The following is a 26192-nucleotide window of genomic DNA, read 5'->3' on the forward strand; positions in this document are numbered from 1 at the left end:
TAGAAGGGAAAAGTGAAAAGGACCCATCGTTTACTGCACTAAATACGCCGAGTGACTGAGTCTGGCAGGTGCAGAAGTGCATGAGCTTTTAAATTCCGGGTTTTGGGTTGTGGGCCATCCTTCTTTCTTACATGTTGAAATGAATTTAACATCAACGCATGTTTTTGTTTTCCTTTCGACCATGCACTACAATGCAAGGCAAACCTACATCGTATTTATTTTATCACACAAACAAACAACGTAACATCTTACCGTCTTTGCCAATTCAACTGTCTGTGCCTCGGAATTGGATTCCTTTAACTGGGCCCATCAACATACATGACATAATTCGTGCCAATATATAATGGCTTCACAAAATTAGTGAGGTTGCGACAACGCACTCGGAGGGTCCACCTTCTGCGAAGAATACCTCGCAATCGAATTAGTATTTAGTCTATTTTTCACCAATATATAAGACCATGGTGACGTTAAAAATGTTACCATGGACCCCACTTAGCAGTTCTTGTCATCATTTCTATCTGGATTTGTCCTCTGCAGATATATACTTCAGAACAAAAAATAAAACTATAACCTCTTTCCCCAGCTCACTACTCAAAATAACAAAGCACACGTACATATTTAATAATGAACGATATAATTATGTTTAAAAAGTATCAGTACATGTTACAATAACAAAATACACGAAAAATTCACGCCATTTGTAACAAAAATATTAATATAATCATATTGAAACAGTTTAGATCACTTAAGTCCGTATAGCTCAAATGATTCTGTGAACCAAAGGATAATAATTCTATTCAACTTGTGATATGGTTGGAAGGCAATGAAATCAACCATGCGAGAGAAGCTCGAAAACACAAATGGTTAGTGATACCGCTCCACTAAAATGTTATCCCAAACATTTTTGGGAGCACAACGTGTATGTGCTGTTCTGACTCCTAACTCGTTACTCCATTTGATTTATTACAAAACATTCAAAACTAAAATAAAATCTTTCCACTTAAGTTTTTCTTTATGAACTCTTTTCGTTCCCCAACCTTTTCGTTATAAAGTTAAAAGTTAATAAAAATAAATGTAGAATGAAAGGAAAAATCTGAAACCCGACATATTCAAACGTCTTATTCCCCTTTTTCAATGCGTCTGTCTGATCCATTTGAAGCTCCATGTCATTATAACGGTAACTTTCCTGGATGTTCCTGACTCGACACGTGGGCACATGGCTTTGTGCGACGGCCATCATGGAGCTACTTCTTTTGGCGGGAATCATTTGGTCCATCTCTCGCACAAGCAATTTCGTGGTGAGCGTAATTTGACCACATGAAAACGGCGCCGTTCGTCAAAGCCACACGAATTCTTCTTTTGGCGCAACCAACAGCAGTAATAATAACAGGACCGAGAAAAGATGATTAAAGAACTCAACCATATGGACGGACCCCTCCAAAATTTGGATAATTTAATTTAATTCAATTCAGAAAAGTAACAATACAATTTCATCAACAATAAAATAAAATAAAAAAATCAAGCAGGAGAAGGTAGTGTTGTGGGATCGGCCGATGACGGGATTTCCGGTCCGACCCGGCAACCTTGTAGCATGAAAGCAACGTCCGACATTGACGGTCGATCAAGAGGATCCGTTGCTGTGCAGAGGAGACCCACTTTCACACCCAACAAAAACTCTTCCCATTCCGATGACTCTGGGTCTAGCTCAAGCAACCCTGGCTCCAACAACTCCGATATTTGGCCCCTTTGTAACTGCTTCTTCACCCACTTCACTATGTCTTCATCCTCCGTGAACATCACCGGTTTCTTCCCCGTTAGTATCTCCAACAACACTATCCCAAAGCTATAAACATCACTCTCCTTTGTCGCCACCCCACTCGATACAGCTTCTGCTGAAACATACCCCAATGTCCCTACTGGAGTCGACGACGACGATGCTTCTGCCGCTGCTGCCACTGTCAACCGCTCCAATCCAAATTCAGACAAATGGGCTTCAAAATCCGCATCAAAAAGAACATTTTGAGGCTTCACATCACCATGAACTATTGGTACCGAGTGCAAGAAAGCTAGCCCTCGAGCAATTCCCAGTGCAATGAGGTGACGCATTGGCCAATTCAGCACATGGCCATCTTGCTGAGACGCCTCTTGAAGCAGTGTGCCAAGGTTTCCATTGGGCATGTAGTCATACACAAGAAGTCTCACATCTGGTGGACCCGCATAGTAACCACGAAGAACTGTCAAGTTTCGATGCTTCACTTTGCCCAGTGATTCTGCTTCCTTGCGGAAGTTAGCCTCGTCTAAGAACCCATCAACGAAGCGACGAATGGAGAGAACCATTCCATCTTGGAAGGAGGCTTTGAACACGAGGCCATATCTTCCCCTGCTTAACACGTTCTCTTCATCGAAGTTTCTCGTTGCTTCCAATGTCTCCGCGTACGTGATCTTGTTGTTAAACATCACTAGCTTTGGTCCTCCGTTTTCACCGCTCCCTCTACTACCTGCACTTGTTGAGGGGCTCCGTTTCTTCTCACCCGTCACCCCTTCTCGAAGCTTCTTCCGCCACCTCAAGAGGCTGTAAACATACCCACAACAACACAACGCCAAAAGGCACAAGCCAGCCACTCCCACGCCTATCAACATTATTAGCCTTCTCTTCTTTCTCCTTCTCACCTTTGCACATTCCCTCTGCAAGGGCTTCCCGCACAAACCTTGGTTCATTGCAAACACGGAAGGGTTATTGAATCTGGCACCAAGCACGTATGGAATCTCACCCCCAAGATTATTACTAGACACGTTTAAATACTCCAAACCAGAAATGCTTGACAGTTCAACGGGAATTTCCCCATTCAAAAGATTTGAAGAAAGGTTCAACACGGTCAAATTAGACAGTTTTGACAAGGAACCGGGAATGCGACCCGTGAAGTGATTACCATCCAACAAGAGTGAACTCAAGGCAGAACACTCTGATATCTCATCTGGGATATCACCTTTCAACCTATTGTGCCCCAAATTAAGCTCCTTTAAATGAGATAGCCGAGAGATGTCACCAGGAATGTTACCCTGTAGAAAATTTGACTGCAGCTGTAATACTTCAAGTTGCGAACAACCACCAATTTCTGGCGGTATCTCACCAGAAACACTATTGTGAGACAGAGAGAGAATAGTTAAAGAACTGAGGAACCCGTAAGTCATTGGAATGCCACCAACATATTCATTAGAGCTGAGATTAAGATATCGCAGACTAACTATGCTGCTGAACCCCTCAGGAACTTTACCACTCAAACGGTTCTCTTGAAGTGCCACAACTTGCAGACTAGGTAACCCAAAAACCTCAAGGGGCAACTCACCCGAAAGGTTCTGCTTGCTCAAGTCCAGAACCGTTAGTCTCATTAAATTCCCCAACGAAGCAGGAACCCTTCCTGAAAACCCACATCGACTCAAATTAAGAACTTGCAAACCCGTCATGTCTCCAATATTTGACCAAAGTTGACTCGAAAACTCGTTATTGCTGAGATTCAATTCAGTCACGTTCCCCAGTTTCATGATCTCCTTAGGCACCACACCCGTCAACTTATTGTCACTCAAATTAAGCGTCTCTAGTGCAGAAAGTGTTCCAAAACTAGAAGGAATCGAACCGGTAAAAAGGTTACCGGCAAGAGAAAACTCCTTTAGGTTTCTCATATCCCCGAGAAATTCAGGAATTAACCCAGAGAAACGGTTCCCCTCAAGATCAAAAACCTTTAACAACCTACAATTCACAATGCTAGGCGGAATACCACCGGATAACAAATTATTTGCGACTCTAAGCTCTTCCAAAGCTAAAAAGTTACCAATATCAACAGGGAGAGAACCAGTAAAGAAATTTCCCGAGAGCTGAAGCACCTTCAACGATTTTGTAGTCTGGGTCAACCACGAGGGAAATCTTGTGGGAGCAATGTGATTTTCTTGAACATCCAAAATTTCTAAAATACTATTGCATTCTTCACTTTGAGGTGCAGAAAACCCCGTAAAGGAATTGAAACCAAGATTCAAGCTTTGTAGGTGACTGTTGCAGAAAAAGGACTTGGGAACCAAACCGGAAAGTTGATTCCCTGAAAGTGAAAGTACCTGAAGTTTTGGTATGGTTACTAACGTAAGAGGAAGAAGTCCGGTCAGAACATTGTCCTCTGCACTAAGGTGAACTAGAGAGGAACAGTTGGCAATGGCAGACGGAAATGTTCCATGAATATGGTTAGAGTCTAACCAAAGAAATTGCAGATTTTGCAACTTTCCCAGTGAACCAGGAATTCCTCCACTCAACCTGTTGTAAGAGAGATTCATGAGTTGAAGCTGAGACTTTGATGAGAAATTAGCCGGAATATCGCCGGAGAAGGCATTATCAGATAGGTCTAAAAAACGTAGGGAGACGGAAAGCTGGTCCGGGATTTCTCCGGTGAATAGATTGTGGGCAAGGTTAAGAATTTGTAGGTTGGTGAGGTTGAGAAGCTGTCGAGGAAGGTGACCGGAGAGGCGGTTGTTGTGGAGGTAAACTGCGCGTAGGAAGAGGCATTGAGAGAGGGAGGGAGGGATGGAGGAGTTGAGATTGTTGGAGTGGAGGCTGAGTTTACGGAGTTGGAGGAGATTGGAGAGGGAGGGAGAGAGTTCACCGGCGAGCTGGAGACGGGGAAGACGGAGGTAGTGAACTCGGTTGTTGAGACAGACAATGCCGCGCCAGTCACAGGGTGCAGAGGGCGTGGAAGAGTCCCAGCCGTCGAGGGAACCCAGAGGGTCATGGAGGTTGCGCTTGAATGCTGTTAAGGCTTGAATCTCCGAAGCAGTGGTGTTCTGCGCAGTGGTTATGGTTATGGTTATGGTTAAGAAGGCGAAGAAAGCGACGAGTCTGAGGGTGAAAAATGTAACCGTTGTTGCCATTTGGAGGTGTGTGTTGTTGGAGAAGGTGTTGATGTTATTATTGGAATTGTGGTGGTGGTGATGGTGGTGATTGTGAGAGGTTAAAGTGAGTTTTTAGGTTCAGGGGCTGACAGCATTTGTTTGTTTGGTAGTGCTGTGTTGTGTTTCTGTGTACTTTGGAGTTTGGAAAATAGAGAGAGGAGCGTTTGTTAGCTAGCCATGTTCCCCGCAAATGACAAGGCTTTAAGTTATCTTATGAATGGCTTTGGTCGCCATTGCTATTTTATTCCTTAAATGGTTTGATTTGAAGGGTTTTTTTGAACCATGGTGTGTGGCGTGGTCTACCCTGTTACTGTTTGTTAGCTGTTTTCTGCACCTCACCTCGGACTCAATGCATTCACTTATTCATATCACACATTCTAAATGATATATATCATAATCTTATTTTATTCAAAATATTTACTTTCAATGTTTTGTTTTGAAAATAAAACAACTTAATACATTCATAATGTATTGCCGTTAATTTTTAATTGGAAAAGATGTAAACTTTTTAAAATTTTACGGGAAATGTTATCCAACGTTACTTTATATGAGTATTTATAATTTATGATATCGATGTAAGTTATAGTACTTCTTTTACTAATTAGTCAATAATTTCTTTTATAGACATACTAGTTAAAAAGTTAAAGAATCTGATTTGGATAATTTGAAATAGATATCACATAACTACTATTTTTAACTTAAAAACCTGTATGAATTATTGTATTTGTTTTCTATAGATGTAATCCACAGAATATTTTAAAGTTAGCTAGTAATGATTAATATAGGTTGAGAGAACGTCACTTCTACTGTCTTAATATTATTTTAAACACTAGGTAATATAGTTATTTAAAAACTAATTACTAGAGTTACAATAGAGACATTTTTTCTAAAATGATTTTTTTTAATGTAATAAATTAAATCTTAAAAGTCATGAGTTTTGATAAATGATAATGTATAGGTTAAGTATATTTATTCCATTTTTGGGTATATGAAAACAAAAATTAAAGTGCTTTTTAAGTATATTCTGTTTTTAAACTATTTAGTTTGTTTTAAGTAATTGGATAATAAAAATTGTTAAAAGTACATTAATGATTAATTAAAAATATTTTCATTGATAAAAAAACTATAATAAGACCGGATATTTGATAACGTGATAAATGCATTCAAACTAAATAAAATACATCAATTTATTCAGATTTGTGCATTAATTTAAAACTTGAAACTGGTTAATTATAGGCATGAGTAGTTGTGATGTGAATAACATTTAATATTATGAATGGTGATGGAGAGTACCAAAATAGAAATGGTATCGTGAAGATATCAATTAACATTCAATATCATGAATGAAAGAATGACATAGTAGGAGGTACAGGATTTTATTAGCTTCCATGCAAGTAGGTTTCTTGTGAAGGATTATATACTATGTTTCTTTTTTTTTTTAAATAAATTATGAAACAAATTTTTAGATAATTTTGTTATTAATACGAATAATCAAATTGTTGTTGACTAATACTTTGAAAACTTGAGGTTTTCCTCCTAATTGTATTTTTCATCAACAAGATGTAAAACATAAACTTTATCTAAAGAGACTGAGTTTAGTAAAATGAAAACTATAGGATTTACAAAATAATTTTGTATTTTACTTATATTTTCTTATCATTTGTAATTATCATGACTTAAGTTTACTTTATTCAATCGTAAATGTAAATTAAAATTGCAATTTTATACTATGATTTAAGGTTTGTTCTCATGTAATATAAACTTCAACTGTCTATCTCTCTTGTTTTTAATTTCGAACATACTACTAGTTTTTATTTCTGCCATTGTTATTCTCAAATAAAAGCATTTAAATTTAGCTAATATTGTTACTATTTAAATTTTGATTACGATATGATATAAATAATGTGTATTGATTAAGATAAATAATTTTCATAATATCTTATTGTTTTTAAAAGTTTAACCTGTCAATGTATAATAAATTTATTAGTAAATTTTACTTTTCTTGCCACGGTTTATTTTTTATATCTGATGAATACTTATGAAAAAAAGTATTGTCTATTATTGAAATATAAAAATGCAGAAACAAAAATTATTTATTAAAAAATATTTAAATAGTTAAATTCGTCTAAATTATTAAAATTTAGTGTGTGAAATTAGATATTGATAAATGAAATAATAAATTTAATAAATAATAAATTTCGATAAAACAATTCAAATTCATAACTTTAACAAGATAATTTTAAAATAATTTTAATTTTACAAAACTAATTTGTAAAATATTCATTTATATATTATAAATTAATTTTATTTTTAACTAATACTATGAACAACTTTTTTTGTCTACGTTTCACATTTAGTGTTGGTATTAAATTTGAAAAGGTAAAATAACATTTTTAAACCTAAAAAATAAATTAAAAGTTCTTAAAACAATGTATTCCTGAATCTTGTGTTTAAAATAATAATGAGAATAGTTAAAAGTTGCTACAACTAACCTCTTAAAAACATTAATTTTTTAATTTCTTTTCATGAAATGTTTCTTCTTGTTCTCTTACAAAAATTTTCCAACTTTTGTTTAGCAAACACTAGTAAGTGTCTTTAAAAAAAAGTCAATAAAAGATGAGTTACACTTACTAAAAAAATACATTTTCCAGCAATAAAGAATGATTAACTATGTGTCTTTAAATTTCAATTTTTGAATATTAAATTAAAAGGCAGTGAGTCCATGTTCTGTTTAATGGAAATTATATAAATCAGTGTAAAATGAATGGGTTAAATTTATGTTGATTTTATAAAATAAGCAGAGTATGTTGAAGAGAAGGAAGAAGCGCGTGATCCGTAATCTGCAACATTACCAAACTTTATTTTATTATGAGAATGCATATACTACATTAAGAGAAAGGTATCTCTTCATAAAGAAGAATGCATATACTATTATCCATTCTTCATTAATTTCAGGAGAAATTATCAACCTCACTTTGTTATCAAACCTTTTATGGTAGTTTTCTTTTGTATTGTGTGTTAGGTAATTAAAAAAGGTACAACATCACATCCACTTCAAAGATCCACACAAGAGTAATTTCAAACCCTAACTAACCATTCAACATTTTTAGGGCTACATTTGCTATTTGATATGTTATCATTTAATGTACAAAACTGTTTTTTAAATGATGATAGTTTGTGTAGTTCACATTTAAATAAAAAATAATTTGGACCCTTTTTTAATAAAGGAAAGGAGTATGGTTTTGTGAGAAGTTGGTGGGTTGACTTTATTATGTATCCTCCAAATATAAGAGAGAAGAACTCAGACAAATAAAACAACATTTATAGTGAATCTTTGGACCACGTACGTCTCTTTTATAAACAAAACAAACACTATGAATATATTTGTAATTACTTTTACTTTTTAATGATAATTTTCTAAATATTCTAATCTTAATTCTGACATTTGATTAGATTATTTTAAAAGAATTAAAGGATTAGTAAAATTTAATACAACTAATTGATTTTCTTTACATTGAACTTAAAGGAAGGGGCTTCATGGTTCACCCACCAAATAGAGGGAGTTGGTTATTGGAGACTTGTATCATAAATGGGTGTAGAGGGTAGCCAGCATTGTAATATCAATCAACCCATTTTAGCTGTGAACACAATAAGTACAGTTGTTATATTAGCATGTCCTTATTAGAAGATGAAAATAACTACTATATTAAATTTACAAGAAATAGAAGTGCTGAAAGCTGATATTTCAATAATTAGTAAATAATCTCACTGAAGAATGAAAGACAACTCAAAGACACTAATGCACAATGATGATACAAATATTTTTAGAAGAATATCCAAAGCGGCTACAACAAAATAAGTTTAGGATATATTGGTTACAAAGAGAAAACAAAGAAAGTGAAATTATTGGTTCAAACATTATTATTATGCCAAAATTTATAATTATTTGTTGAAATATTTTCTTTTCTAGTTAAAAACATAATAATTTAAATGTCACCATTCCATTATAATATAATTTATGGGAGAACTTGTGATAATCCAAAATTCTTATTTTTCAAAAGCTTCATTCTTCTCTCCAACTTTAGTTCTCTACAAAATTTTTATTTTTTCTCTCAAATTTCTTATTTAGTTATAGTTTAAAAATTCTATAAAAACTCAAAGTCAATTTCTCTAAATGGTGAGTTCACATTTCTATTCCTTATCAGTGGAGTAATTTGTTGTTTCTTAAATCCAAGTGTATATTTATACCTTCATTTAACCTTTAATCTTGGATTTTTAATTGATTTTTATCCTTTGAACATTTATTTTAATTAGAATTTGGTTATAGTTGTGTTTATGAAGCATGAGATATAATAACATATTAAAGATAATTTTTAAGTTGCATAAATATTCTTTCTATATTTTGAGGTATGCCACTATAATTGTACCTAAGTCGACCTTATAAAGGTATGAAAATAAATTATTTAAGACTTCATGACATCTTAAAGATAAATCCAAAAAATAACAAATCATCAAAACCACAAAAATTCAAGTCAAACATTGTATGAAGAAGACAAATATGAAAAAGTGAAAGATTTTGGCTAAGCTAGGAAGAGAAAATGAGCAACAAAAACTGAACCTATTTTCCTCCATAAAAAAGGCTTTGATAATTCAAGAATATTTATGATGCCATATAAATTTACCTTTGAATTGAGTATTGTTATGTTGTCAAATTTGTGTCATACCTTTCAACTTAGGTCACCAAGGTTACAACTTCTAGGTTTCTCTAATCATCCTTCTTCTTGAGTTGACCAAACCTCTCTTGAGAGCACACCAAACACCACTGTAGCCCCATCCCTTCTGTTTGAGTCATATATCTTGGAAGATGAGCCACTCTTTCACCACATAAAACCCATTATATATGCAAAATATTTCCACCACCATCAAACTTACGCAACTACCAACCCATTTGGAAGTCTCCACCTTGCTTAAGTCATATATCTTAGATGAGCTTATACCATCATTTGGTATCAAACCCTAATTATTAAGTACCACTAGAACAATCATGACGATGAATCATTGACTCTTTGTGGCTATGGGCGGTAGTTTGTGAAAAAATTTCTTATTAGAAGTGATTTATAAAGTGGTATGTAGTTATTCTTTACCTTTCACATTTTGTAATTATAGTATATTGGGTTATAGTTGTTAATAAGGAATGTTTGTGAAATTTTGTGTGGTATTAGTAGTCAAATTAGTTATTTCTAAGACAATGGTGCTGGGCGAGAACTCTAAATACAAATATTATAAATAATTATTTTAAAACCTTGCTTGAAGTAGTTATGTGTGGTTGAGTCATAATAGCTATTTTTTATGGCAAAATACTGTGTAACGTGTCAAAGTGTATTGAAAGAAAATTGGGATTGGGATTATCCTGACTCAACTAATGTCTAACTCATATAGAGTACCACATCTAGGTGGTATGAGTCGAAGGAAGCTCTAGATGGATACCATATGATATGAAATATGATCATACTTAGGAAGTTAGTAGGGTTAAACTTGTCATAACTTGATTTGACAACAATGGTCAAATCAATGGAAGATTTGGTAGCAAGCATGATAGGTGCAGAGTTTTACGAGTTCATTCAATACATTAGTTTTTCAGAAGCAAAGTTTCTATTTAGTGTGTTGTTTGAGCTACTTTGAGTTGCATGTTGTTGGAACCTTGTGGGTTGATACTTAGTAATTGATTTTTGATGATTGAGAATTTTTTATGTTATTAGGTTAGTTTATAAGGTGAACAATTTGTTGTTTCAACCAATTTGGATTGAGATTTGAATGAACTGGTTATACATAGTAGTTGGAATTGATGTTGATAATTAATGTAGATTAATGAGAAATATATGTGATTTTTTTATGTTGATCCTTAAGACAAAAATGTTCTTTGAATGAGTAATTGATTAATGAAATTATGAAAGACATAAAACATGTTAATCTAAAAATTGGTTCCTCTCTAAAAAAATAAGCCAATAACATTATCATATGTTTATATATATATTAGTACAAAATAACAAGTCTTGAGTGAAAGAAAACTTCGTGATTTTTAAAGTTGGAGAATTTTCTATATATGTGTATTATAGTGTATATTTTGTTGTCCTTCGTTATATTTTATAGAATGTCTAAATTTTTTGTAATAAAATAAATGAAAAATCGTAAATATATTTTATAATTTTGTGTCTGATTATATTCTATATCAATTAGATTATATCTAGGAGAAAAATTTAGCTAAATGTTACATAATTGATATAACCACAAGATATTGTATCCTATAAAAGAAAGAAGAACTTCTTAATGTTATAAGGAAAAAAATACGAAAAGGAAAAACTGATGCGTGTAAAGAGTAGAGAGTTGGCTATAATTTTGAAAGTATTATGAACTTATTTTATTTGGTAAATAAGATGAATAGAAATATTTTATAATTTTTGTAGAATTATTCCATATTTATACATTAACATTAAATAACAACTTATGTAACTACAAAAAATTATAAACTTTATACAACAATAATTTTTCGCCTCTTTCCATGGTATCTCATTTTTCATTTCTGTCTTGTCTCTGTATTTTCCTTTTTCTTTTTTCCATAAATATTATTGGTATCATTTCAATTTCTCTTGCTGAATATCATCCGGATTTCTTACAAATGATATTTCTTTTTTTTTTTGTATCCCACTATTCATGGTTTTCTCAGATGTCAGTGGGAAGAGGGAAAGAAAAGACTGAACAAAAAATTGAGATGATGTGTCATTGGGAGTATGGGATTCCTAGGGCTTCCAGCGGGATAAGAAGCTTAATCCAAATATTTTCCTTGAGGCCTCACCCGAGTTTATAAAACCAACCAGCTTCGCAACAAGTGCTGCACTTTCCCTTACGTGGTTCAAATCTTTTGTATTCGTCCATAAGCACCATGCCAACTGTACACTTCTGTGCTTAGATTTCAAGTCCACACCCCACTTCACGTAAAGTTCGTTTCTTTCCTTCCACGAAAACTTCTTATGCACTTGCTTGCTTAGCATTTTCCTCTCACGATTCAGTGCCATCAAACTGGTAGTAAAAAGGACAAAAACAAAATGAAATATTATGACAAATATTTTTACAGTACTATTGATGTAAAGTTTCACATGGGATGATTAAGAGCTTCATATTTTCAGTATCTTTTTAGCCCTTACACAAGCATGAGTATGTTAATAATATCCAGTTTTACTATATAATCCCCATTGTGATGTATTTGCTTCGAATTAATTCTCGACATCTATGATCTAACCAGTCCTTTAAACATTCCACTAAGAAGAAAAAAATTATAAAATTTCATCTCAAAAAATGTGAAGACTACATAGACACAAAATGTCTTGCATCAACAAAAATAAGTCACATGCAGGGGAGTGCCCTGTCACAATGAGAATCAACCAATCTGATTGATAATATTGGCAAAGATAAATGCGAATTGCATGTTTAAACTCTAATCAAACAAAAATATTTTACCTTGAATTAGGTGTGACATCCGAACCATGTCCTGTACTGTTTGTTGCGCTAAAAAACGTGTCCTTTAAGAAAGACAAACGTCTGAGCTCTACATCAAAGTACACTGCATCCGAAATTTCGCCTTTGATGAGAAGAAAAAAATAGGACCTATGTACCAAGGGTATATTACATGCATCCCAAAGTTGAATTGTATCTCTCAGCTGCGTCTCAAAATTCCAAGGCGCCGGAGTTCCGCTGAAACTGACACCTCTGACTCTGTTCATACGTTTATCGGTTCCAGATGCTCTTGCTCGTACCTGATAAAATAAAATAAAATTTAGAATTATTGGAGTAGTATAGCAAAATGGACAGACAGCATTAGAGTATGTGTTTAGTGGGTGCGTCTGGTGCTTACCATAATATCATCCATGCCCTCGTCCAGTGGCTTTTGCCTAGCCCTTTCGTTCATTCCTACAACAAAATTGAGGACGCTGGAAGTATCCTCCGCATCAGAATCCCAAAGGGATTCTACGTCTTCAACTGAAGCCTTCCTCTCTTGAATTAAAGATCTTTCTCTGGAAGACTTTCTTTCTGTGGCTTGGAACTTTGATTCGGGTAGCTTGTCCTCATAGCAAACCGAACTATTAGAGCTTTCCCTTTCAACCTCAGTTGGGAATATGCCGGATACCTTTTCCGGCTCCTTGAGTTGAGGTGTGACAGGTTTCTGCTGCAAATTACTTATGTGAGGATGTTTTGAAGATTCCTGATCCACCTTATCTATTTGAGTAGAAGACCCACTGGGTTCCTTTAGGAGGTCCACATTAAGGTTGTTAGTATTATCTACGACAGCAGGATTTAACCGCTCATTCCCTGAGGATGATTTAACATCTATTTTATTGTCTGTTTCCACTTCTTTTACTTCAATACATGGAACTTCCTTGCAGTCATCATCAGGTTCAGCAGCTCTGCTGGCCATCTCCTCCCAACCCTGACACGGATCAGGCCCAACAAACGTTGGAGAACTGCCATCCAAAAGAAAGTCGTCATCAGAATTTCCAGTATGCTGTAAACTGGTTGTTGTTATGTCAAGATTCTCAGATGCGCTGTCCATCCTGCGAAGGAAATTATTAGCTCCTGACAATTCAGAGGCTGAATGTTTGCCTACTCTTAGAGGTTGATCTTTTTCAGCAGACTGAAGCTTATTTTGAGCAGAAGATTGAAAGAGATCACGTTCCCGAGTCAACTCACTGATCACTTGTTCCATCTGCATGCTTTCGAATCATGTGAGTAAAACAGGATAAACTGAATAAAAATTATCAAAATTAGAACGCTCAACACTAAAATTTTAACATATAGAAAATTACTTAAAAATAATAATAATAATAATCATAATCAATAACATAAATTAATCACGCGATAACAAATAAATAATATTAAAATATTATCAAAAACATATTATCAAAATATTATTATTCTAAAAGTTAATTATATATAATTGAACTCAAAAACTCCTTTTTATCTAGTCATCGTATATTTAAACAATTAATTTATGAATCATATCCATCAATTTTCTCGTATGTATATATGTGTATATGTATATATATATATATATATAAAATGAAACTACTCTTATTATGGTTCATAGCTGAAAGAAATGGTCATGACGTAGGCGTTCAGGCTATTTATTTTTTGTCCCAGCAAAACCATGGAATAAATTATCTTTAACCTACAAAAAGTATAATATTCAACTTGCTGGAAAATATAATTCAATTGAATATACTTCGTATATAATTTTTTTTGGTTCTATAAATTTAAATTAGTTTTTTAATTTTGTAATTTAAAATATATCATTTTAATTTTTTAAAATATTGTTATATATTTTTAACGTGTATAATAAATATTTTTGGTTAAGTATTCACTATAATTACGTGTTTAGGTACGTACAAGACGTCTGGACAAAAAAGATTAATTTTTTTTCAAGTTTTAAAGAATAAAAGATTAATATTAATTTGAAAATTTTAAAAAGATACTTATTTTAAATTGAAAAAAAAAACTAAAAATATTAAAACGATATAAATGACCCGCAACCAAACTAACAGATTAAAACAAAAGAACTCAACTTATTGAATCTGCCCTCACCTTTTGAATTTGGAGTTCTTTCTCCTTGAGTAAGATGGTATTTGGGGTGGAGTTCCTTAACTCATTCTCCAATCTGGCCAATTCCTTTTGCAGTTGTTTTACCAAAACCTTGTCTGACGTCACTTGATTGACCCGAGCATTAGTAGTCACCTGTTTTGCGCAACCAGCGAAAAGCAGAGTATTTCTTGATTGCTCACTATGGCTCCTTGCAGGACTAATGGTACAAACGATCGCTGTTCTGGCATTGCCACCTAAGGAGTTCTGTAAAATGCGAGTAAGCTTAGAGTCTCTGTAAGGTACGTGTTCATTTCTTCCCTTGCTGCATACAATAATTATATTTTAGTATTTAGGGTTTTATACTAAAAAATGCAATTGATGAATTAACAAAGTGAAGAAAAAAAGATAGAAGGAACTTTAAAATAAGAGAATATTCATTGATAAAAACGTTGGCCAGGAATATCCAAGTCAAAAGATGAATCAAAACAAATACTTTTAGATTTTAAGTCAAGTGATTCGTTGATCAAGTTTAGCTTCTACCAATATATTTTAGTCCTCATCAGATATTTTTATTAAGCTAATATATCCTTATATACTAGAAAAAAACTAGTCATGCCCAAACTAATAGATTATTTACGCAAATTGAATTAAGTTTACAATGTCCAACTTGAGACCAGGTATTCAACAAAATAGACAAATTTAAAATTTAGATATATTTCAGTCATAACATTTTTGAAATAAATTCGGGAGACGCATTGTTTTTTATATTAAAACTAATTATTTAATTCTTTTAATGTTTCGTTTATTTGAATAAGCATATTTAAGCAGCAGTTTCAATGAACTGTATCAAGATCCTGTCTTTGCATGGCGAACAAACTTAAAGAGAATAAGAAGCAATAAAATATAAAATTAGAGTAACTGTTTTATTTTTCCCTAGATCTCTACTATCAGACTGGATCACTGATCATATAAATTCTTTTCTCTTTTTCCTTTGGAAATCTCTATTATCACGGTGTTCATGTCCCAAAAAGATGGGAGAGTGGCCTCAAGTACAATGATTGCTTTATGAGATACCGGCTATTGTTTTTCTTTTTTCCATAAAGAGTGATTCATTAGAACATTGTCCACGGGCCGGACTTCATGGATCGGATCCATGTACATAATCATCATCAAACCAGTGACCACATTCAAAGATATAAGAATCTAGCTATCGTGCCTTTAGTTTAATCTGATGGATCTTGGTACATACTTTATGTGGTCATTTTTCGGACTAATCATGTTGAGCTATATCACCTATCATATATCACCTAATTTATTAAAGCAATTAGGTATAATTACCCAAATTTTAAATTAGTACGTAGGAGTAAATTATACCTTAGTTTACGGATTACAGTTCCAAGGCTCAGTAAACTACGATTTATGTGGCTACCTTCTCTCAATCTTGTACCAGCTGACAATGTTTGAGCAGCACGTTCACTTCCTGCTAGATCAACAAAATTCTGTACAAAAGAAACCAAATCTTGTTCATTTCATCTACGAGTCAATTAACAAACAGAGACAATCCTACAATAATATATGTGGGATAGGACAAAGATCATACCACACTGGCGAATAGAGCTCCAGATCTTGCGACGTCTGCATAATCACGAGGATTACTTTCAACTGTCTGCAGGAATAATCATTTTGAGAAAATTTAGGAATAAAATGAGAATAATTATCTCAATTACTAAGCAATTTAACGATAAAAGAAATACCAATCGAATAATTTGGTGAGATCTGGAGCTAACTTCGTTCATCGCTGTCTCTTCCGTTGTCCTTTCAGCTGCAAGAACACACGCATATATGGCTTGAAGTAGAGCACCGGAAAGCCTATAAAGCTGTAAATCGTAAAACAATATAGTAATTGAGCACCCAATACCTGCACATATCGAAAGGAGTCGCTGTAACTGTCCCCTATCTATCAGTGTCTCTTCCGTAAGTTTCTCCACAACTGTCCCTTTCTGTTTGAGGCGCATATATTCTCAATCATTCAAAAGAACTAAGCAAGGAACTCTTCAACAGAGCAATCAAATTATACCACCCAACTTACCTCTGGATCGTCTAGAATTCTCAGTGAAGTAGAACCTGCATTGAGAAGATCTCTAACAGCTTCATTATAGATCTCCATGGAAGAGAATTTGACTACAAATTCTCTGTCTTTATGCTGAAACGTAACAAGAGATGTCAACCTTTCGGCAGCTATCGAAGAACAACAATATCCATTTCATTGCAAGATGAGACCAGGATTTGAATTGTTCTATACCTTCTCTATGTATTCATATATATCCCTTACTGCAAATTCAGTAATGCCGGTCATTGTGTGCGTCTTTCCACTACTTGTTTGCCCGTATGCGAAAATGCTAGCTGATTACATTTCACCAATGAGAAACCCCTTAAAAGAAAAAAAGAAACCACCAGCCAATACAGCAATAAACACATTACACAATCAGGAATCATCAAACATGAAGAAGATTACTCACAGTTGACACCCCTAACTACAGAAAGGGCAACGTCCTTAATCCCTTCTTCATACACCTGCTTTGTACTGCACTTTTCCCCAAACACCCTGTCTGTTTCCAATACACCATCAGATTAAATAATAATATTGTGACAGAGATTACAAATACCCGGAAAACTGAGATATCAAATTGTGAAAAAAAAAATTCAAAAATCCATAAATTATAACGATTCACGTGAAGCCTAATGATGTCAGTATAGGCTACACATGGACATGGAAGAAGTAGCAGCTTCATGTTTCTCACCAAAGGTATATGTATCCATTGACAGAGGACGCTGCTCTGCATGGCCGTTGTTCTTGAATTTGATGGTGTTGGTAGAAACACATTCCCAATCAGACACATCGTGCCTCGCTCTTTCTCTCTCGTTCAAAGGTCTTACTCTGATCGAAACGAAGATCCTCTCTTCCTCAGCATTTGAAAGTGCAAAGTTCCCCCGCTCCTCTCTGGCGTCCGCCATGGACGGTCTGTCTCTCGTCTTCACCATCCACGAGAAACGCACTTAGCACTCCTAAACACAGCGTCTCAACCCTACAGATAGAAAGACGAAACCACGCAATAATGAAATATCTGGGAAGCAAATCAACAATTGATTGTATTCAATTAATACAAAAATGTGGATGATGAAATAAACAGAATTACCATTCTCTGCATCCTTGTCACCGGCGGTGACCAGAGAAAGAGAGAACGGAGAGGAGGAAGAGAGACAGCAGAACAGGTTTGGTAATGGATGGCAAAACCGTTGTGTTCTTTTCCACGCTTCTGGATTCCGCACCCACCGGCCAGACATAAAACAGTTACGTTAACCCCGCTAAAATTTTCAAGTTCATTCACTATTTTGACCCTCGATCAAAATCTTTCTCATCTTCACGTGTCAATGTCACCCCCTCTCTGACACGTGCCACTAATTTTTCCCTTTTTTTAATATTTTTGTTAGAGCCTCCATAATCCATACATAACTTATTATACGAAAACGAGTTAAGTTGATCTTAAACGTTAATTAATAATCTTACTTAAATTAACAATTCTTTTACTTGCCCTGATAAACAAATTTTTATACCCATTTTATATTAATTATTTTACTTTTATCTTTTTCTAATAAATAATTTTTTCAAAAATGATATATACCCTTAAAAATGGATTATCAAGTACTTGTTAAGTTGTAAGAAAATAATTTATCTTTCTATACCTCATAAACCAACAAATACCAGTACTATCCCAATCTATGCATACAATATTATTCTCAATCTATAGTATACAATATATACACAATTGTTTACGTCATATTTTATCTATCAAACAGTCAATAAAGTAGTTCTTTTATAACTCATCTTATGGAATGTTATTTTAATTCCGCACTCTCAATCTTTAATAAATACGTTAATATTTATTTTGGTTGTATATTAAAATTAATTAACATATTTTATGAAATAAATTATTGAAAAAAATATATTTGGATATCTTTTCTCCTTTCTTTTTTAAAATTGAAAAACAATCAAAATTGAAGATTTAAATTTTCTCTCAATTATTTTGTCAAATAATTATACTTAGTAAAATATTTACTTAGCTCAAATTGTCAAGAATTTAAGTAAATCTAAGTTTTATATTGAATATAAATGAAAAAGTAAAACATCAATAAAAGTGAAAACACATTAATCAATTATCTTAATATTTTGGATTGAAAGTGATATCAATTCTGTGTTAAATTCAGATTTTATTAATATTGTGTCTCTCCATTAAACTTCATGTCTCGTCTGTCAAAATGAACGACACTGCGACGAAAGGATATATATATCATAATTTTGTGTCTTGATCATATTTTCATGTCTTCATATTATCCTATTATAATGTAAATAACAGTTTTACTATAACAATATAGTGCCTATAATATATGATATATAGTTTTAAGAAAAAAACAGAATAGAAAAAATAGAAGAAAAATCGTGAACTATAATTATGGTAGATAGAAATTAGCATTATAATGAGGTTAAATGAGTGACGCAAAAACTACATTTAACAGTTAAATGAGTGGAATTGTGTGGGACAGAACAATGATTCAAACGAAAATCATCATGACCTCAAAAGTATTGTTGAAGTTGATTAAGACAGTAGTGGTTGTGATGATAGGAATGTATGCGATAATATCCACATCCTCAACAACACTGATATCACCATCTTCACACCGGAACAGCTTAGTAACATGAATGAAGGTGATGGATTTTATGATGCAGACGTAATTGGTGAATAGGCCAGGGTGCTCCCATTCCTCAACAACATAAACAGAAATCACCATGATGTATATAGTCATCGCTATCTTCAGAATCTCTTTGTTTTCTCAGGCGAAAATAATCCAGCCTCTACGTGGGATAACAAAATTGAAAAGATCATTCAGATTCCTTACAGATTATTTCTATGGTGGATTCGTCCAGCACAACAAGCTTCTTTACATTAAAAGCCTAGAGCACAATATAGGCATTTAACCACGTTGTTAACATCAAAATAAACCGTTACAATGCGCACATATCTAAAATAAAATTGAAGTTAGTTATAAATCATGGGTAAAAATTTGGACAAGAGAGCTTTTAATTATAAAAAATAAAGCAAAATAAAACTGTGTAGAGGAAAATGGGAAAGAGGTGAGGTTAAAATTAAGACGAGCCATCCTATAATAATTTTAACCATCAGAAGGAAGAAAAGAAAACGAGCCTTTCAAAGTAATGTTATATTCTTAGACAAAATGTCTCAGCAAAGTAAGATAAACTCTAAAAGTACATATCAATCCTACTGAAACAAGAAATTATAGTTATTTCAAAGCAAATAAATTATTACCATAATGTTCAACGATTCCAACACTAAAATTGTTTGAAGGCTAGAGCTAATCATAGCAATTTGTGCAGACAGAGTGTAGCCAATGTACATCTCAGTCTAGACTTCACGAAATCACCTAAAGATTATATGACTATTTAGACTTCTTTCCTTGTTTTTTCTTGATAACTTCATCAACATACATTATACCCTTGCCTTTGTAAACTTCAGGAGGCTTACAGGTCCGAACAGTGGCTGCAAACTGGTGCACTCTTTGTTTGTCAATTCCTGTACAGCAAATTACATTGTTCTTGAAGCAAAAAACTCGGACAGCAGGAGGGACAGCTAATTCCACCTCATGGCTGTACCCCAATTTGAGATACAATAGACGACCTGCAGCTTCAGCTCTGGCTTTGTATCCAACACCCACAATCTTGAGAAAGCGAAAAAATTTGGCCTCCATCTATTCCAAAGCAAATAAGTTGCCTAAAATTGTCAGGGAACGAAAATTGTTGCATTTGTTTTGATGAAGAATGTTAAGTACTCGGGAACAAGATATTCCGGAATGATATTTCTGGAAATAGGTAATTATAAGACAAATACTATACCCAGCAAAATATTAAATAACTCGTTTCCTCTCACAAAATCACTAGATATTCTTATAAGACTTCAATCATTCCTTGGACATATAGGTTTGTATCTAGTTTAAGTAGTGTAATTGAGTTAATTTAAGCATAGAGGTTAGGTTAGGATAGCTACATTGTGAAAAACTCCATTCTAGTGCATTTAGGAAAGTTGAAGTTGAGTACACCTAGTTCATAGTTTTCTTAGTTTTTCTGACTTAAGAATTTAATCAGAGTTACATTTAGGTTCTCTTAACACGATTTGTATTCTTTTTAGGTTGATTTTAGTTTGTTTAGATTAGTATAATTAGATTTCCTCCAATTTGCATACGCACACACTCAAAGGCAAAAAGCAAGTTTGTCTCTCCTAGGATTGATCTTTGGTTTCACACCATACTATAGAAGTGAGGAAATCGATGTTGCATAAATTCTTAGTGACAAAAGAGTTTATCAAATGGCGTCATTGCTGGGGAGAGGCAAAATTTGAGTGATTTTTGAGTTAGTGTGTTGTGTGTTTGAAGATTATAAATTTTAGAAATGATGATTTTTCTCTTTTTACTGCTGCTCTGTATTTTTCTGTGAGCTAACCAGTTTATTTTGAGCTTAAGAATGCATGACAAGGTCGAAATCAGGTCAATTGTTCCAATTTGACGCTGAGATTGACAGAAAAATTTGAGTGATTTTTGAGTTAGTGTTGTGTGTTTGAAGATTATAAATTTTAGAAATGATGATTTTTCTCTTTTTGCTGCTGCTCTGTATTTTTGTGTGAGCTAACCAGTTTATGATGAGCTTAAGAATGCATGACAAGGTCGAAATCAGGTCTATTGTTCCAATTTGACGCTGAGATTGACAGAACTTTGCGATTGTAGAAAAAGGCTAAGCTGAATCAGAGGAACTTAGAGTTCACTGCACCTTCTGAAACAAGAATTGATAGCTGTGAGGAGATGGCTTGACAGCAGGAAAGAACATTGATGGAGCTTGCCAATAGGATATTCGTTACCAACCCTTGTGTATTCAGATTCCTCAGAATAAAGGAGCAGCTAGCTTCGAATTGAGATCTGGACTGATTCAATCATTACCAAAGTTTCATGGAATGATTGGAGAGGATCTGCATAAACACCCGATGGAGTTCATCATTGTATGCTCAACCATGAAACCGGCCAACATTTCTGAAGAAGTGGTTCGAATGAACGCATTTCCCTTCTCTCTATGTAATGCAGCCAAAACATTGTTGTTCTCTCAACTAAAGCCCATAGCTGAATGGGTAGAAATGAAGAGAAAATTTCCGGAGAAGCTCTTTCCAACATCTAGGACAGCATCTTAGAAAGGAAATCAGCGGAATTAAGCAATCACAAGGAGAGAGCCTCTCGGAGTATTAGGAACGTTTTAACAAGTTGTGTGCAACCTGTCCTAATCATCAAATTAGTGAACAGCTCTTACTACAATACTTTTGCGAAGGATTGACCTTGGTTGACAGGAATTTGCTTGATGCTGCTAGTGGAGGGGTGTTCATGGATAAGACACCAGCTGCAGGCCGTTACTTGATTTCTAACATAGCTGAAAACAGCCAGCAGTTCATCATTAGGGGAAGTACCATCAGGGGAGTTCATGAGCTTGAAGTAAATGCTACTCAAGGACAAAATTTGTTGACTGAAGATAATATGAAGATAGGCAACACAACTTTGGAATTGATTACTATTAGATATATTATCTTTATTTTATATTTATCTTTTATCTTTAGTTTGTTTGTTATTATTTCTTATTTGTAGTTTAGGCTTAGCCCATATTTCTTCTATTATAAATAGAGGACCATATGTGTATATTCAACACAAGGGAGATTAATCCCATATATAGTTTTTCACTATATTCAACATGGTATCTAGAGCTAAGTTCTTTTGAGGAAAAAGTTATTGGTGTCTCTGTCACTACATCCGCTGCTGCTGGCGGTGGTGCCATATACTGCTACGAGCGGTGGCGCCATATACTACAGCCGGCGGCACCGTCGTCTACCGCTATTGTCGGAGTTCAAGTTTCTATCGATGATCACATGGTTTTGATCGTCTCGGTCAAGCAACCACCATGTCATTAACGACGCCTTCATTGAAGCTCCTACGCGCTCTCAGGGTCTTTTGAAGATATGGATTTGCTCCCTTTTCCGTCGTGCATGGTGACATGTCTAGTAATAATTTAGAGCGTCGAGGTCGCGTTCATCGTGTGTTGTTGCACGTCCCGTCTCCTCTCAGGCCGCTATCTGGAGCATCGAGGTTGCTCTTTTTCCTTTTTCAGGTGTCTTGATTGGAGAATATTTTATTTTTATAGTTTCTCTCTCCTGTTCATCCATAGCTTCTTCCGCTACTGTCTCTTTTGACCTCTCTTTTGTCACCATTGCGTTTGCCCCGTTCATATATGTTTTTTTCCCATGAAAAAAGATGGTTTTTGTTAGTTTATTTATACCCGTGGTGGCTCTCCAACAATTACCTCTTTATCCACTGGTGGCATTCCTCAACGATGATTTGCAAGAAGAGATTTACATGGAGCAACCTCCCAAATTTGTTGCTCAGGGGGAGCCTTTTGGGTTGGTATTTCGTCTTTTATCTCGTCTTGCAAATCATTATCAATTTGGTGTCACTCGAGTGCAAAAGCATATATTTTCACTAAGTCTTTATGGATTATATTAGTAACAAGCTTGGTACATACGATTTGTATGCACTAGCTTGAGGAGATATATTATCTTTATTTTATATTTATCTTTTATCTTTAGTTTGTTATTATTTTTTATTTGTATTTTAGGCTTAGCCCATATTTCATCTATTATAAACAGAGGACCATATGTGTATATTCAACTATAGTCAACAATTACAATGATGGGGCAGATGGCCTTGAATCAGTAGGTTACATTGCGGATTATGTGCTGCAGATGACCATTTCACGGACCAACGCCCACAGCTGCAAGATGTAGCCAATTTGGATGCACAACTAGTGGCTGGAATTTTCCAGAATCAGCAGGGGAATCAGCAGCAAGGCAACCCGAGATGGATCCCTAACCAAAACTACATTCCAGCAGATCCATCTCTACCACACGCACAGTATTTCCAGAATACCATAGCTGTACCTAGGCCTACACCTAATACTCAGCTTTTGATAGGCCACAAGGATACGTGGCACAACAACAAAACAGCAGAATTGATCCCTCCATCGAAGCAACTATCCAGGATTTGCAGACTCAAATAGGACAGCTAGCTTCAACTGCGAATGAACTGGTACACCAAAGATCAAGTGCTCTTCCAGCTCAACCATTGGTGAACCCAGAGTCTGGAACAAATTGAAGATTACATGCTGAAGTTCAAAGTCCATTGTGTATATCATGAACTTAGGAAATTTTCTTTGTAATAAGTTGATTTGGACGTAAATTTCGGTGTGCTGAACATTTTTTTTAGTTTTTCCACTTAACACACAATAAAATTCATCCTTGTGAATATCACAAATAAGCTTCATTCATACATGAATAATTGATAAACCTTGATGATTGCAAATGCTCACTGAATGGTGCAGATTTCATTGAAGAAGGTGTGAAATCGATGCTGGAAAATCTAATTATTTTTTTTTACTAAGCAGCATGTCTGCTGCACTAATATCAGTTCTCACATCATCCACGTATTAATAGCTGCAGTTCTTTCCTGGTTCTACCTTTCTTACCCTATCTCTTTCAATTCTGTTAAAATTTTAGTAGTAGTTAATCCTAGATTTTTGTTTCAGTTTCATAAGCATTCAGTAATTTCCAATTTTCAGTTCTGTTTCTGTGAATAATTGTTTTACTAGTTTTAACTCATGATTATATTGCGAGTTAACTCGTTAACTAGTACGAGTTTACGTTTCTACACATAAGTCAACTCATAAACAAGCTCAATTTTGATATAAAGTCGGTAGAATAGTTGAACTCGGCTAAACTCGCGATTTTGCAATCGAATTGGCGAGTTCCAAGAGAAGATTTTTTAAAACTCTAAACAATGGTGGTTTGGTGTGCGAGAGTGAAGAAAACTTACTGATTAGAGATTAGGGTTTCACTCTTCTTCTGTTGCCCCGCACTGGTTCTTTCCTTCTTCTGAATCACCCGCCGTCTACAGACCGCCTTCCGTCGTCGCACGTAGAGAAAGAGAGAACACTCCTCAGTCCCTACACTGTTTCTCTTCGTGTAAGTTATGGGGATTTTAATTGATTTTAATTGCTTTCTATTACCAAAAAATGATATTATATTATTTATAATATACGTTTTATTAACTTTTATCATTAATAAACTAAAATGACTTCGTAAGAAATAAAATCAAATAATTAACTTGCAAATCTATTATTCTGAATTAAGAACTCCATGAGCCACTTTTATTGGCCCAACCTAATCAATTTTACATTATAATCACACAATTATTTGAAGATAACTTAGATATCAGATAACTAAATAAAAAATAACATTATAATAATTTAATACTTCTATTCCACAATAATTATTTTAATACGTCTTACATAAAAAATAGTTTGTTATACCGTATCTACTGAAAAAACCGCAGCTTTTATTAATATTTACAAGGATATAACTATCACTCTTGAATTATAAAGTTGAGTTCTTATTAAATTAAAATTATATTAAGAGTATATTACGACATGTCACTTCTCTTTGACAAATCAAACACTTATTTATTTTATATCACGTGGATATATTTTACATTTTAAGATAAAGTGAAATTTTAAGGTTTTCAATTTTAATCAACCTTATTTTACATCAATTATTATTATTTTTTAAATTGTCAAAATACATCAATAAAGACAACGCGACCTAATCTTAATTTTATATGTATTTAATATAGCTAATACTTATAATTTAATAATTTCGTACAATTTATTAAAATGTTAAATTATTCGCATTATTACACCACAGATACTTTTTTTTTTTTTTTCATTTCACCCTTACCATGTAGTTTGAATATAATTATGTTATTTTTAAATTGGAGTGCATGTGAATGTTTTACAACTTTAACTCTCAAAATAATCATCAAGCTTCCTCACTAAATCAGAAAGCATATTAGTTGTTGCATTTACTCCCTAACATCCAAAAAACATATTAAACATATTAGTTATTCATAAGCTGATTACTACCAAGAGCATGCAAGGATAGCAAGAACATGTAAGAATCATGATATATCATTCATTTAGTGTGAGCAAAAGAATTTTGTCAAGGGATAATAGTTTCTAAAAAATTTAAGTATATTTTGAGCCCCTTATATATGTTTTTATTTTAATCTAAGTATGTTTATTTTATCTCACTCTTAAATAAATTGAAGTTATTATTATTAATTTATAGCATCTATTTTAAGATAAACAAATAATATTTGTCTTAAGATCTTGTAATTTCTTTTATATATGTTACATTTGAACATGATAGATAATATGTTAGTATTGGATTCAGATTTTTTAAGGTTTTAGTATTATTTAATCGATAACATGAAGTTTTAACATTTATTTATTTGTACGAGTAAAAGAAAACATGAAAATGAATGAGAAAAGCAGAAAAGAAAGTCGGAATGCATTTGAGTAAACACAACAAATGTATAAACTACACGAAAATGATAGAAAAACTATAAAAAAAAAAAAGGTA

The 26192-nt window shown here is 33.8% G+C and overlaps 3 protein-coding genes across 4 annotated transcripts; all 3 read right to left on the reverse strand.

Annotated features, from left to right (window-relative positions):
* Nucleotides 1-1430: 1430 nt before the first annotated feature.
* LOC148196501 (uncharacterized) lies at nt 1431-5121 on the reverse strand. The gene has a single exon (XM_088093903.1). The coding sequence runs from the start codon at nt 4909-4911 to the stop codon at nt 1519-1521; it is 3393 nt and encodes a 1130-aa protein (XP_087950029.1). The 5' UTR covers nt 4912-5121; the 3' UTR covers nt 1431-1518.
* Nucleotides 5122-11729: 6608 nt separating this feature from the next.
* LOC148196502 (kinesin-like protein KIN-7F) lies at nt 11730-17642 on the reverse strand. The gene is made up of 12 exons (XM_088094550.1): nt 17364-17642; nt 17082-17171; nt 16865-16965; nt 16652-16765; nt 16481-16562; nt 16317-16384; nt 16163-16228; nt 15937-16061; nt 14566-14884; nt 12842-13690; nt 12448-12743; nt 11730-12009 (listed from the first exon to the last, which is right to left on the reverse strand). Exons 1-12 carry the CDS (start codon nt 17602-17604, stop codon nt 11730-11732), a joined length of 2631 nt encoding a protein of 876 aa, XP_087950676.1. The 5' UTR covers nt 17605-17642.
* Nucleotides 17643-19805: 2163 nt separating this feature from the next.
* LOC124826889 (large ribosomal subunit protein uL6m-like) lies at nt 19806-24751 on the reverse strand. Of its 2 annotated transcripts, none has more exons than XM_047299842.2 (2): nt 24589-24751; nt 19806-20408 (listed from the first exon to the last, which is right to left on the reverse strand). In XM_047299842.2, exon 2 carries the CDS (start codon nt 20383-20385, stop codon nt 20077-20079), a length of 309 nt encoding a protein of 102 aa, XP_047155798.1. In that variant the 5' UTR covers nt 20386-20408; nt 24589-24751; the 3' UTR covers nt 19806-20076. The 2 variants fall into 2 exon arrangements, with proteins under 2 accessions (XP_047155798.1, XP_087949984.1); XM_088093858.1 differs by having other exon boundaries at nt 19806-20385; nt 24589-24749.
* Between the last annotated feature and the right edge of the window lie 1441 nt (nt 24752-26192).

The sequence above is a fragment of the Vigna umbellata genome, chromosome 7 (assembly GCF_029865625.1).
Source record: "Vigna umbellata cultivar VRB3 chromosome 7, Vumbellata_1.0, whole genome shotgun sequence".
Classification (NCBI taxonomy): Eukaryota; Viridiplantae; Streptophyta; class Magnoliopsida; order Fabales; family Fabaceae; genus Vigna; species Vigna umbellata.

What these genes read in the sequence shown, in the direction of transcription:
- LOC148196501 (XM_088093903.1), bottom strand. Translation starts at nt 4,911, where the DNA reads ATGGCAACAACGGTTACATTTTTCACCCTCAGACTCGTCGCTTTCTTC.
- LOC148196502 (XM_088094550.1), bottom strand. Translation starts at nt 17,604, where the DNA reads ATGGTGAAGACGAGAGACAGACCGTCCATGGCGGACGCCAGAGAGGAG. An exon ending in TGTAGTTAGGGGTGTCAACT is followed by an intron (nt 16,966 to 17,081) that starts GTGAGTAATCTT and finishes AAATGTAATCAG; the next exon opens with CTAGCATTTTCGCATACGGG. An exon ending in GAATTCTAGACGATCCAGAG is followed by an intron (nt 16,563 to 16,651) that starts GTAAGTTGGGTG and finishes CGCCTCAAACAG; the next exon opens with AAAGGGACAGTTGTGGAGAA.
- LOC124826889 (XM_047299842.2), bottom strand. Translation starts at nt 20,385, where the DNA reads ATGGAGGCCAAATTTTTTCGCTTTCTCAAGATTGTGGGTGTTGGATAC.